The 14,704-nt window shown below is 41.3% G+C and overlaps 3 protein-coding genes and 1 non-coding gene across 4 annotated transcripts in view; 3 read left to right on the top strand and 1 right to left on the bottom strand.

Moving 5' to 3' along the window:
* prom1b (prominin 1 b) overlaps positions 1-289 on the top strand; it is a 27,948-nt gene extending 27,659 nt beyond the window's left edge. Inside the window, exon 25 of the mRNA XM_030788050.1 lies at positions 268-289. Coding sequence (XP_030643910.1) covers positions 268-289 — 22 coding nt within the window. The remainder of the gene's footprint in view (positions 1-267) is intronic.
* A 2,410-nt stretch (positions 290-2,699) lies between these two features.
* Positions 2,700-2,770, bottom strand: trnag-gcc (transfer RNA glycine (anticodon GCC)). The gene has a single exon. It is a non-coding gene; the product is annotated as a tRNA-Gly (tRNA).
* A 2,671-nt stretch (positions 2,771-5,441) lies between these two features.
* fgfbp2b (fibroblast growth factor binding protein 2b) lies at positions 5,442-6,197 on the top strand. Its single transcript, XM_030788358.1, has one exon. The coding sequence runs from the start codon at positions 5,442-5,444 to the stop codon at positions 6,195-6,197; it is 756 nt and encodes a 251-aa protein (XP_030644218.1).
* A 4,214-nt stretch (positions 6,198-10,411) lies between these two features.
* On the top strand, positions 10,412-11,427 carry fgfbp1b (fibroblast growth factor binding protein 1b). The gene is made up of 2 exons (XM_030787690.1): positions 10,412-10,470; positions 10,734-11,427. Exons 1-2 carry the CDS (start codon positions 10,412-10,414, stop codon positions 11,425-11,427), a joined length of 753 nt encoding a protein of 250 aa, XP_030643550.1.
* Positions 11,428-14,704: the final 3,277 nt, after the last annotated feature.

The raw sequence follows: 14,704 nt of genomic DNA, 5'->3' as shown, positions 1-14,704 counted from the left end.
TCTTTCGTCGTAAAAATTCAATTCATCAGCATTCATAGTCCTCTTGTTTCTTTTGTTTCTCTAACTTCTTTTGTTCTTTTGTGAAGCATTTCTCAGAAGTCTCTCTCCTTTCCTTCATCACTCTATTTTCCCCTCTAACACTTTCCTCTCATCCTCCAGAGCTATTCATCTGTGTTGAAATCTGATTCTTCATAGTTCTTCAACACTTCAAATGTACATTAAAGTAGAATTCATCAGCCAATCAAAATGTTCCTTTTTTTCTTTCAGTGGCACAGAAAATTGGAATTGAAGTGCCCATCTCTGTAAGTTTATATTTTGTGTATGTTCATTTATTATTTATTTATGCAGTGTTTGACCTTGACTGACTTTTGACCTTTTTTTCCTCATTTAAGGTGTCATTTTCAACAACTGTTACTCCAAGGGAAGAGAAAAAGAAAGGATTAAAAAAGGGAAATTTAAATAAAGAAGAAAACTTGGAAGTCAATCATCTTCATCCATCGAGTCCTTAGTAAACACTCAACACTCACACTCATTGTCCTTATGGAAATGAACAGGAACCAAGATTTTGACCCTATTAAAATCAGTAGGCGATTTGTAAGGGGATGAGTGGGGATGCCACCCACCTTGTTTGCAAAATGACCAAAATGCATCCTCCTTGCTAACCTGCGATCCCCCCTATACACTCTATAGAGCAGCGTCAGTGACCGTTGGGCCATCCCCCCTGTTAAAAAATAACAAATCACCTACTGATTACATTTAGCTATTCCAGACCTAATCAATCAACACCAGAGACAACAATAGCCCTCAGTGTAATAATATGCATATTTCTAACAGCAAGTCCCTTTTTCTCAGTGTTTCAGAAAAAAACTGAACTTGGAATATTGTTTACTGTGAAGAGTTACAACTGTAATTAATGACTGTTTATTTCTACTCTGTTTGTTTTCAACACTGTAATTACATACATATGGTGAGATCAGCAACGTGACAAGTGTAGATTTTTTACACTTTCAAAAACTTTGGAAAGTTTTATATATATTTTTGTTAATATCTGTTTTATAAGGCCACGTCCTTAGTTTGCTATGTGTTTTTGAGGGTTCAAGTTTGTTGACCATATCCACGGTTACGGAATAGAGGCATCACACTTCACGAACGTAGGAAGGGAATGTAGTTCAAGGTTCATAGTGGAGTGAACAGCTTGTTCCTCAGTGGCTCCTGTAAACTATTTAAGTTTCTGGGTCAGTTAGGCCCAAAAGTTTGTGTTGAAAATTTGTGGGGTTATTGAGAAGTTGAAATGCGACTGAAAAGCATCGGACAGTGAAAAAGACGTCAGAAACATCCTCATAATACATAATTATCAATACTATCTGCCAGTGAAATGTTTCTAATGCATTTATACCACATGAAATTTACATCATTTACTGGTTAATTTGCTATTCACTTTAGGTGTAAAACCATCTCTTTTTTTTTTTAAATTGTACATGTTACTTAACTGAAAGAGACATAGATAGTTTCATAAAATAATTAAAGAAATAGACGATAATGTTTAAAAAAAAAAAAAAAACTTTATACTTAATACTCTCACCTACACTGGACTCGCTATTTAGTTAACGGACATTATACAAAGCCAAAACATTCCTGAAATTAGATCTCAGGTTTGATTTTAAATTTTTTTGAATGAATGTTCAAATTGGTATCATTTAACATGACTGCAGGGTAGTTGAACTTTTATGGTTACTAATAGTGTCAAAACACCGTTGTGTATGAAACTGAAACAAAACCAAACAAAAATAAGACAAAAATATAATAATAATATATATATATTGTTGTGTAATGTGTTTCTCGCACTGTTTCACCATGTTAATATTTTTTTTCTGAACTGCATGTTATCCCGGTTGGATGGATTATTCAGTGCAGTACAAGCACATGCTGATTTTTGTCTCTTGTCTATACCCTTCTCTGTGAGAGAGGAGTCGGGCAAGGGTAGGCAAAACGAATCCAAACGAATCGTCACACACGTGTGTTAAAGTATTCTGAGTATTGAGGAGTTTGGATATGCGTACGGTTTCGCTGCTTTTGAAGGAGTGCTTCAAATGATGGTGCTTCTTACTGGAAAACAGATGATGTAAATGAAGAAATAAAGGTTTCATCTCGGTGAGAATCAGTGGCGTTTATGTCGTTTTTTTCTTTCATCTCTTTTTTTTTTTTGTCTACTTTCTCGTAGTATCCCTACTACCGCTAAAACCTCTATTTTTTCTGTCTCGCTGTTTATTTTCGCTAGTTTGTTTTCTGTCTTTACCACTTCTGAAGTATTATCACAAGTACAAAGGCAAACTTTGTGGCTTTAATTGTGTTCAAAGTGTTTGCATTTCAAACACAATGTTAAATCTGAATTCCTGACTGTGGATAATGGACATGCCAAATCAACAGCTGTTACTTCACTCGCATTCGATAGACTATTATGGTATCAAACCAAAATTTCCCAAATCGATCTGATTTGTACCTCATGCTGTGAATGTGTCACATGAATACAAGGGTTTGATAGACATGGTTGTATTGTTAAAAATGAAGGGGTGGAATTTGGCCAACACGTTCTCATTCCCAACTCGTCAAATACGGCAGCTTGGTCAGTGGCCCTACGCTTCGAACTGTGACACTCTAGGTGCCCCTCTAGCATCGGTTTTACACAAAAGTGAGGATGATGCATTGGCCGGGAATCGAACCCGGGCCTCCCGCGTGGCAGGCGAGAATTCTACCACTGAACCACCAAGGCAACTGTAAGCAAATTAGACCCAGTGGGCTCCAGAACCATGGAAGGGTCTCACCTAAAAACAGGAATGGGATTTTGAAATGGCTAGAAAGAGCATGTGGCACAATGTCGCAGTGATTAGCGCTGTTCCCCTCCGTGTTTCCCCACCTTTTGCCCAATGAATACTGGGATAGGCTACACCACACCCCCCCCCCGACCCTATTTAGAATAAGCGGCTTAGATAATGAGTGAGTGAGTGAGTGAGAACTCTGCATGTGCAAAACGGATGCTAGAGGGCACCTAGAGCGTCACAGTTTGTAGCGTAGGGCCACTGACCAAGCTGCCGAACTTGACAAGCTTGGAATGAGAACGGGTTGACCAAATACCACCCCTTCTTCCATTTTATTTTCCATTTTTAATAATACAACTATGTCTATCAAACCCATGACTTCATGTGACACATTCATGACACGAGGCACAGATCAGATTGACTGGAAAAATTTGATTTGATACCATAATAATAAAAGTCTATTGAATGTAAGTGAAGTAATATGCACGTGTTGACTCTGGCTGAGTGGTGCCAGAGGAGTGGGGGTGTGGAATAGAATATAATCCTTTGAGGAAATTGCGCCAAGACATCTCTTGAAAAGTTCAAACCATAACTCTAAATTCATTCTTAAGACTAAAGCACCATAACTCTGGAACAGAGGTGAACCACACAGACATCCACAGTTGGTCTGTATCATATTTAAGCGTTTCTGAATACCCTTACAATGTTCCAAACCAAAGCTAGACATCATATCACCACAACACACCCACCTATGAGTCAAAAACATATACTCGTCTCCTTAGCCAGTGGATTTGAGCTGTATGTGTGGATGTGTGAGTTTGTGTGTGTGTGTGTGCAGAGGCTATAACGAGGTATATAAACGTCAGTGGGACTGTAAGATGATCCGTCTGTGTTTGACGGTGTGGCGTGATGGGGCTGCACCCTATAGCTCAGCTCCAGTTTAAACTTTTCACACTGGCTCAGAGAGAAGACGGACCAGTGGACTAGATGTTCCTGGCCTTGGACCCGATCCACAAAAGTCTTTCCTTTACACCCCCCCCCCCCCCCCCCATGTCTCTCTCTTTCTCTCTCCACTCCTCCCCTCAGGCCCCCTCGCCTGCTTCCGATGTTTATATAGCCAAACCGCACATCAGCCAAAATGAGCGTCTCTCTCTCTCTCTCTCTCTCTCTCTCTCTCTCTCTCTCTCTCTCCATTTGGTGGAAGGGGCTATAAAAATAAAACCGCCGACAAGCGTGTATGAAATCTACTGTACTTGGATCTCTCCACCACTTCCTCTGTCTCCCTCCCTCTTACTCTGTCTCTCTCTCTCTCACACACACACACACACACACATAAACACTCGTCCCCTCTCAAGATATTCCAACTTCAACATCCCAACCCCCTTCCTAAATCACATGGATATACACACCCACACCCCACCCCAAACATACACATACATACATACATACACACACCACACCACACATACATGCGCGCACACAGACACACACACACACACACACACTTCATACAGGCTCACACAAACCCATGCTCTATCCAACATGTGTGGAAAATTTCCAAGTCAGCAGACTTCATGAAGCCAGGGTTTGTTCCAGTCTCTTGCTCTGTTTGTGTTTTGACCAAGACAAGCGTACGAAGTCCAAATATGTTCACTAACACACATCAGCATTACACACAATAGGTACAATTAAGATCAATGCACACTTAACTGAGAGATTAAATCTATTCATAGAAGTTGTCCTGCTAACTGGTTTCAAAGTGAATTGGTCTCTATGTGATTTTCCCTTATGAAACTGGATCACTTTCTTTAGCTCAATAGTCAATGGTTCACTTATGTGAGTATTTATGATTATATAGTCTTGTGACGGTTTTGGACCATTAGTCCTGGTGTGAGTGTGTGTAACCACACCCCAACGCTCTTGAAACATAAGAGGACACACATGCACACACAGAGCCCATCCAGAAGAAACCAGAATGTCACCCAAACAAAACGCACTCTCACACACATATAGAATTCCTGCAGACCAAACCATATGTTAAAAACAAAACACCAAGTCATCAGAAATGTACACATAAACTCACTGGATACACACACACACACACACACCCATGCACACCCACATGCATACACACGCATGCATACACACGCATGCATGCACCCAAACACACACGCAAACACACACAAACACACACACACGCATGTGCACACACACACAAACACACACATGCACGTACACACACACACGCACATGCACACACACACACACACACACACACACACACACACACACACACACGCATACATACATACATACACATACACATACACACACACACACACACGCATTCCGTGTCCACTCTGACAGACAACAGGCAGTGTTTAGGTCTGTCTCACATTCAGGATTTGTAGCCTTACTGGCTCTCTCAGGCAAAGGGGGGCAGTAACCCCAATGCAGCCCAGCTCAAAGGCCTCTTTGTGGGGCAAGCACTTATAAAGCTGCAGAGTGCCTGGAGTTCCCTCCGCACAGCATTCAGGCTCACTCTCTCTCTCTCTCCTTCCCTCTTACACCTCCATTACACCTCCACCGAACGGCGTGTTCATCCGTTCCTACCCTCCTTTCACCATGAGAGCAGTAAGTGCCATCCTGCTGCTGGCCTGCTGCGTCTGGGCAACCCACGCCCAGGCCCAGAGTAGCCAGGGCAACAGTAACCAAAACAACAACGACAGCAGCGCCAAGCAACGCGGCAGCATCTGGGACGAGCCGATCAAGTTCAACACCAAAGCCAAGGACGCCTGCACCATGGTCATCTCCGGACAGGGAGACTTCACCAAGCTCCGCGTCTCCTGCAAGAACAAAGGGAAATCCTACTGGTGCGACTATCTGGGCAAGCCTAATCTGTGCCGCGCTTACAACAACAACCCCAGACACTACTTCACTCAGATCATGTGGGAGATGAGGAAACAGCAAAACGCTTGCCAGGGTCCACGGGTCTACAAGCCCCTCATGTGCAAGCTGGCCTCCGACGAAGCCCAGATGGTCTTCCACAACTCTTGGCCCAAGACCACCACCCCACGTCCCGCTCAGAACCAGCAAAACCAGCACCAGCAGGGCCAGCAGAACCAACAACAAGGCAAACCCGCCGCTCCAACCCCTAAGCCTCAAGCACCAAAACAGCAGAAACCCCAGCCTGCCAAACCCGGTGCCAAACCGGCCAAACCCGCAGCCAAACCGGGCCAGCAGCCCCGTAAGCCGACCAAGACCACCACGGCCCGGCCGACGACGGGCGGAGAGAGCCGAGCTACCAAACTGGCACAGGAGTACTGCTGGAAGAGCTTCCACGGCATCTGTGCCTATTTCATCAGCTGGTTCCAGAACTAAGCATCACTGCAGGTAAAATAAAGAGAGATATGAATGAGAGGGTAGGAGTGGAAAATAAAATGACCCAGAGAGAGGGAGAGAGAGAGGGGGAGGAGAGAGAGAGAGAGAGAGAGGGGAGAGAGAGAGAGAGAGAGAGAGAGAGAGAGAGAGGGAGAGAGAGACAGAGAGAGAGAGAGAGAGAGAGAGAGAAAGGGAGAGAGAGGGAGAGAGAGAGAGCGCCAGGATTACTTATAAAAAAGTCTCAGGAACACTCAGGTAATATTTTCCAGTTTTTCTTGCGACATTACACACAGCAAACTATGAATATTTGATCAGTTAGGTGCTCTCACTAATGAAAGTGTCTGGTGAGATGTTTGGCAGCCCTTACTCATAGGGCTTTGAGACTACATTCTTGTGTTTGTAAAATTTTATTGTACTGTATGATGGAGTATTGGAGTATGTGCTGTATGAGTGAATAATGCTTATTCTAAGGGTGAAAAATAAGTTTTGTACACTAATAATATCAATCGCATTGCGCTGGAAGAGATGATTGGTTTTTGTTTGTTTGTTTGTTTGTTCTGTTTTTTTTTTCTTTTCTTTTTTTGCCTTTTATATTTAGTTCCCTGGATACAGACTAGATGATATTTACCCTGGCTTGAATGTGTATGCTATTGTTGTTCATGTCTAATTTATGATTTTGTATGATGTTCAAGCATTTTTAAATTATAAATAAAAAAATAGATAAAAGAAGAGATGAGAGAATAGATCAATGGATATTGAAATCCTTTTTGTTAGTCTCAAAAATATTGGTTTCAGAGAAGAAAAAAAATGCTAATATCATGCCTATAAACACAAAGAACCATCTCTCTGTCTCTCTCTCTCTCTCTCTCTCTCTTTCTCTTTTCATAGGTGTGCTGTACCAGTTTGGGGGACAATAGCCAGGGTTTTACCCCATGGTCCCATAGTGTCTATATATGTATGTTTGTATGTAGTGTGTGCGCGTGTGTGTGCGTGCATGTGTGTGCATATATATTTGTATATGTGCATGTGTGTATATGTGTGTTTAAGTGCGTTCATGCGAAAAGATAAGAGGCGACAGGAGATCCATTTTGATATCAAAGCAGCGAACTTTTTCTGTAGTAACACTTTTGACTTTTCTGTCAATAAACCACCTTTACTACGCCTCAGTGTGTGCACACTCACATTTAGCATGCTCTGCTGTAACTAGTATAAGAACTAGTCTAACTTATGTTGGTACAAGTCTAACTTGTGTTTGTACTAGTCTAAGTTGTACGTTGACGGTTTAAATATGTGGTTACATAAGGTGTAAGTCTGCAATTCTTGAAATAACAACAACCACAAAAAAATATATTATGAATATTTTTTTATGATAATTCAGTTTTAGATGGATGGAAGTTCTTCTTTTCAAAAAGGGAAAGTAAACGGTCAAAAAACCACAACAACAACAACAACAACAACAACAACAACACATGTTTATAATATGAGTCCATAACAGACTGATTAATCAGATTTGTTCTGTAAATTAAAGGGCTAAAAGTTTTTCTTGCCCACTCTCAGTAGAACCGTGCGCACAGACCAGTTGATTATCATATTTATACATCACTCTTAAACCTGTTTTAGAGTCGCTCACAATGAAAATTCCAGTCAGATGTTTCAATTTTAGTATTAACCGTAATTTTTTTTTTTTCAAAGCGCTGATATCAAAACAGAGCTTACTGACATGTAATGATCTCGTTCCAAAAAAGGAGAGAAAACTCTCATTTAAATTCTCGGAAGTCACAAAGCCAGACAACATGAAAGCAGTTACACTGAATACCCAGTAGGTGGCGATGTTGCTAAAATAGAGCAAAAATATTTCACAGGACTAAGCTGGAGTCTGAATACACCCCTGGGTGTGCTGTTCCACATGGAAAACCCCATAGCCTTGTGGTGTGTGGTTGATCACATGCAATCCTAACCACTGGATATATTTTCTGTGCCAACAGAAAGGTAAACGTGGCACTGGAAGAAAGAGGAACGGCAGCGGTTCTTCATGGTATTTAATAATTAAACATTTAACATTTTCAAGCACTTCAAACACTTTGATTAAAAAAAAAAGAGAGAGAAAATATTTAACAAGTTAGAGAATTCCAATCCCTGTAAAGAAACAATACAATATTTAACATACCAGTGAACTTCCTGGAGCCTCAGACACTCAGAGGATAAAAAAAGCTGTGCCAAACCAAACAAAGATATGCACACATACGGCCCATCCCAGCCAGAGGAGGATGGGTTCCCCCTGCTGAGTCTAAAGGCCCCTTTCCTTCCCATTGTCACTAGGCTTGCTCACTTGCAGTCTGAAGTCCAGCATCCTGTAAAACTGATCTGAGAATGTGCTTATTGTAAAAAGTGCTATACAAATAATACTGAAGTAACATGTGACACACATACACACACATACACACACACACAAAAAAACAAAAAAACACAAAAACCCTCTCACGGGTAGGTCATTTTTTTCACGCTGATCAGTTCTAAGATGGAAGAACAACATCAGTTGCACAAAACAAAACAAAGACTTTTTAACTCTGAAAATTTGTTAAACATCTTAATTGATGTAATACACACATATTATAATATACACATCACATTCATAATTTGTGTGTGTGTATGTGTGTGTGTGTGTGTGTGTTACTACGCAAAAACTCATTTGGTCATATGAATACAATGAAGAGCATGTGATACTGTCAGGACTATGAACTTAAAGCATTACCTGGCATGGCAGTGAGTATGTGAATGAAATGAATGAATTCTTGCCTAAGAGAGAGGAATGATACCTGGGTAGTAAAAGACTGAGCAAATGTCACTACTGAAGATGTTGGCAAGAGCTTTAGTGGTCTGGGCCAACTTCTAAAGTGGCATGGCACACTCATACACACACATACACACGCACGCACATGCATGCACACACACACACACACACACACACACACACACAAAACTGCTATTCCCGTATGCTAAGTGTGCTATGTACACAGCTAAGCACTTCAGCTATTGTGGGAAGAATGAACACACACACACACACACACACACACGCACACACACACATGTTTTGAACCTTTATCTTTCCATGTGAAGTCATGATACACAGACACTTGCAGTAAAAATAAAACTCTTTCCACTCCATGTTTGTGCTGCCTGCTCATTATCAAACGATGGGATAAAAGACAGATCTGATATGCTCTAACTGCTGAATAACTGCGTGTGTGTGTGTGTGTGTGTGTGTGTGTGTGTGTGAGAGAGAGAGAGAGAGAGAGAGAGAGAGAGAGAGAGAGAGAGTATGTGTGTGCACTAATCAAATTTCTATCATGTCACGTCCAGAGTTGGAAAGTTATAATATCCATTTTGTTGCGTTTATCAGTATGTTGTCAATCAACAGCACACAGAGACGTTCATCAGACACAAACTCTCTCTCTCTAATGTTTTTTTTTGTATAATGGACTCTTTGAAGTGTGTGTATTCATGTAGACTTTTGATCTCTCTCTCTCTCTCGCTCTCTCTTGCTCTCTCTCGCTCTCTCTCTGTGTGGTACCCCTCTCTCTCCTCTACCCCCCTTGTACGATTCTCCCTTAAATCCTAGAGGCCACCATTCATTAAACAGCACTCAACATTCCACAGGTTACCATGGAGACAACACCCACCATATATGGGCCTCCAGAGAAATAGGAAGAGAGAAAATGTAGTTTCAAATTGGGGCAACATTTAACTATAATGAGGGACACAGCCCCCCTTTCACCAATTACACAAATACACACACACACACACACACTCAAACATTTTAAAATTTTGCAAGGGGAAAGAAACTACCCATACCCATTTTCTTAAATATTCTAAGTTTTCACACTCTTGTGTTATAATCCTGATTTTCATAATTATAACACAGCAGCTACCAACAAAAAATTTAAAAAAATAGTGTGTCCAATTCAAATGTGTCTGAAACTAATAATGATTGACGTGGGAATAGTCATTTATACGTTCTGGAGCAGAAATATTTCATTCCTTGGTCCATAATACGTCATCACAGGTGGGCTTGGGGTCATGATATACATAACTCGTTCCGCTGGACAAGTCATATCAGGTTATTGTAGTAGAAATTGCGGCTTCCCCCGCGTGAAATTCCAATTTCTGATTCATCATACGCTTGAGTAAAGAGCCCGCGCGCTACGTATTCAAGCATGCCTCGCACAACATATTGTGTAGAAGCCAAGGCGCGGTTGGAGGCGTGTCGGAGGACGTATAAATGCCACGCGCGGGGTTTGTCTCAGGTGTGTTGGAGCCAGAAAGAGCATCACTGAAGTGCACTCACGTGGACTGGACTTTTTATGGTATGTACGGCCTAAATGAAAGATAAACGAACTACGACTTTTAAATTACTTTGTCAGAAGGCGTATGGCATACATTACGAATAACTGGCATAAAGTTTAAGTCACTGTTGTCTGCATGGGTAATGATGCAGATGGTATTGTCTAATTTAATTTTCCTTCAATTGTTTCTCAGATCTCTGCCGAAACTAAACGATAACGAGAGCATGCCACTAATTCCAAAACTTGCGCTACTTCTGGTGTTTGCGTGTCTCGCGCAGCTAGTCTCTGTTGTCGAGTGTGAGAGGGGCGCGGGGAGGAAGGGAAAGAGAGAGGGGGGCACCAGGAGTCAAGGAGGAAATAAGGGTGTCTTCAAGGGAAGGTTTTCCACCAAGGACAAAGCGTGCATTTGGGAGGCGAGTGGAGAGGATACCTATACATTGACCGTCAAGTGTAGCCAGGGTGAAATTCAACAGGGATTAAATTGTAATTACACTGCAAAACCTGCAATCTGCCCAGAATATGAGAAGAACGTAAAGGGCTTCTGGAAGCAGATAGCACGTGCTCTTAAGAAACAGAAGAAGCTCTGCACGGACCCCCGCGCACTGGTCAAGGCTGGCATGTGCAGGCGCGCGCCTCAGGATGCGCATTTCAGACTCTCCCCTAACAACGAGGTTGCTGTTCGAAACGCGAGACCGACCAGACCCGCAGTGAAAGAGGAGGATAGAATGACCAGCTACATTAAACCTGCGGAGCCGGTGAGCACGAGCGGACCGGAGTGCACGGAGCGCCCCGACCACCGAAAACTTGCCCAGGAAAAATGCGGAGAGGCGTGGGCAAGCTTCTGCACATTCTTTTTCACTTTTGTCCAGAGTGGTCCAGACTGTTGAATGTGTATGTGTGTGTGTGTGCGTGTGTGTGCTCTTTTACCACTGATTGTAAATTCGTTTTTTGACTCGTACAATTTTTACATATTTACATGATGCACTGTTCTGACTCCATTCTGGCTCCAGATAAACCACTTCTCTGTTGGACCTAAAACACAAGCATGTATTTATGATGTACAAATAGTAAAAAAAAAAAAAAAAAAAAGTTGTTCTGTGAATTTTGTTATAACCAGCTCTTTTTTACTGAATCAGTGTTTTAAACCTGAGTTTTATTTTGAGATATGTTGTTATAATTTTGTTTCCTTTTACTGATAGCAAAATTGTTATTCAGTCACTTAGTTTAAGGTAAATTTTAAAAATTAAGTTAATTTAAGATTTAACTTAAAAAAGTTCACTTATGGTTACTAAATGACTAAATTACCAATTAATAGTAATTTAACAATTAGGTATAAATTGTGATTTACACACACACACACACACACACACACACACACACACGAATAGTAAGTATTATGTGTCTGCAGTCTTGGTAGAGAGAAGGAGATAGAACATCAAGAAGGTGTTTGATATCCAATAGGTGTGCAGCTATGTTCATTTGTGTGTGTGTGTGTGTGTGTGTGGGAGAGGGGGAAAATAGAGAGTGGAGTACGCACACGCACACACACACACACACACACACACACACACACACATTTTCCTAGTCAAGCGTTCCAGTAGGTGTTTCTAAAGCTAGAAAGTTAAATTAAAGCCAAATCCATGTGTGTAATGAATAGCTTTGACAGAGCTCTGTAATTGAGCTGCTGAGGACATGGACACTCTCTCTCTCTCTCTCTCTCTCTCTCTCTCTCTTTCTCCCTGTGTCTCTAGCCTGTAATTCACACTTCAATTCATATGCTCTAGCAGCTGGCACACACCGGAATTCAACTCACACACTTTTGCCATGGGACATGTAATGAGAGGACACTGTGTGCTCTCTCTCTCTCTCTCTCTCTATGTGTGTGTGTGTATGGGTAGGTGCACGTGTGTTGTGCTAAATGTTTAGTTTTGGCAAAGCTTACAAAGATTTTTCCACAGCTTGTCTCTTACAACTAGTAACTACATGCTGAGGGGGCATGGTGTGTGTGTGTGTGTGTGTGTGTGTGTATGTGTGTGTGTGTGTGCATGTGTCTGTGCATGTGTGCATGTGTGTGCTGTGAGAAGCTGGGCTTGTGTGTTTACATCATAGGTAAACACTTTTTCTCTATGGGCACGCAAGTAAAGACATGGTTTTTCCCCAAAATAAAGGCTGAAGCACATGCCAGGAACATATAGACATTCTCACTCTATTGTCAGTGAATGGGAAGTAATTGTGGTCTTGCAAAATAGCCCACAGACTTACTATGGAATCCAGGAAAAGAAAGAATGAGAGTGATAAATTATAAGGCAGTAAATCTTCCCAGACATTTTAAACTCTTTCATCTCTCTCATCTCTATCTGTTTCTGTCTCTGTCTCTGTCTCTCTCTCTCTCTCTCTCTCTCTCTCTCTCTCTCTCACTTGCTCTTATGTTATTCCTTTTTGAGAATATGGAATATGTAGAGAGGACAGCTCACTAACCCTTGCTTCATCAACGCTTTGTAAACACAAACAAACAAACAAATTTTCTAACAAACAATAGCAAGAGCCTACAAGTAATGATGCCAATAAGTCTAGTGGTTTACAATGAAACTGCGGTGACTGATCCATGATTCAAATATTAGTTTCCAAGCAACTAAAAGGCATATGAATGAATCAGCTTTCATAAGTGAAAATAATTATCATGAACACTTTGATAATACAACAAGCCCAAACAACTTTAAATGCTACTTCTTTACAAGTTTAAGCAATGTTAACGGATCAAAGAGAAAGCCACAAGGCATTGTGATTCTAAATGTCACACTCTTCCCAAAACCGCCCTGGTCATCTTTGACTTTTAAAAGACCTCAGTGCGGAAATTCACTCTAGCAGCATTTCTTTCACAGGGCTAATGAGGTTCACTGTTTACTGCTGAGAAGGAAAAAAGGCTCATTTACACATTTGGACATGTAGAATCATGCTTGTATGTGAACATTGGAGCACCTGCAGCTGTTGAAACAAACACACACACACACACACACACACACACACACACCTTTCATAATGTCAGTACAATAGAGAGGAATGCTTTGGGTTACATACAATTCTTCGTGAACCAAAATAAGAGGTCTCAGTTGAAAACGAGCACGACACATGACTTGGCTTTACCGTGAAAAGATAAATGACGAGTTGCATATACCCACTTAAGCACACATAGAGTATTTTTGTTAAACATTAACACTTAAAAACAAGTCAAAATCTAACAAAGCAGACCTAACTTAACTAAACCAAACTCCGACAGGCTTAGACATAACTCAGCCAACTCAAAATGTGAAAGAACATATCCAAAGAAGCGTTGATTTTCTTTCTTTATGTGTTTAAGCTGCAAAAAAACATATTCTGACAACACATTGTAATTTTCTAAATGTCACGCTCATTACATAATCATGAGGTCGCCCTTGACATTTCACACACCTCGATATATCTCTTTTTTTTTTTTAACTCATCTCCGACAGGACTGGCATTTCAGCGCCGTCTCACTCGGACAAACGCCAGCCCCTGGAGAAGAGCCAATGACCTACCACTAAACCCAAGTTATCTGCCTCACATCTTTAAACTCTTAAACCTGTTTAAAAAAAAAAAAGAAAAAAAAAAAAAAACCCAAACCAGCAGGACTTCATCTTTGGTGTCCCAAACACAAACTTAAAATCTTCAAAGACATCGATTTTCTGTTACGTTTGGACTCTCGCCACTCAAACTGGAGATTGCTTGACCGATTCTTTCAGAACTGATTTTGGTTTAGTTATAACTCAATGCAAACAGAGCAATGTTCTGCACAGTCATATGCTTAAGTCTAGGTGGTAAGTGTACATGTGTGACTGTGGGCGTGAGTGTGTACGCTGCGATGGGTGATATGAATGTTTCAAATGACCATGGAAAAACGTACAGAATAAGTCAGCAAGATAAGGCAACAGAACTCTACTCACCCAGACACACACACACACACACACACACACACACACACACACACACATCCATCAAACACAAACTTTAAAGGTGGCTTTAGTTTGGCCCTTCCTGTAAACAGGAAAGAGAGGATGAAAGGAAGTAACTTGTCATCCCGAGTTACAGCAGAATGAGACTGAGTGAAGTCCAGACACACACACACACACGCACACGCGCGTGCGC

This window comes from Chanos chanos, chromosome 11 (genome assembly GCF_902362185.1).
Source record: "Chanos chanos chromosome 11, fChaCha1.1, whole genome shotgun sequence".
In the NCBI taxonomy this organism is placed as follows: domain Eukaryota; kingdom Metazoa; phylum Chordata; class Actinopteri; order Gonorynchiformes; family Chanidae; genus Chanos; species Chanos chanos.
The sequence above is the reverse complement of the archived record's forward strand: the minus strand, read 5'-3'. Positions and strand labels throughout refer to the sequence as shown.

Excerpts from the sequence above, each read along its gene's own strand:
- fgfbp2b (XM_030788358.1), top strand. The coding sequence starts at position 5,442 with ATGAGAGCAGTAAGTGCCATCCTGCTGCTGGCCTGCTGCGTCTGGGCA.
- fgfbp1b (XM_030787690.1), top strand. The coding sequence starts at position 10,412 with ATGCCTCGCACAACATATTGTGTAGAAGCCAAGGCGCGGTTGGAGGCG. Across the intron at positions 10,471-10,733 it reads TTGGAGGCGTGTCGGAGGAC|ATCTCTGCCGAAACTAAACG; the intron begins GTATAAATGCCA and ends ATTGTTTCTCAG.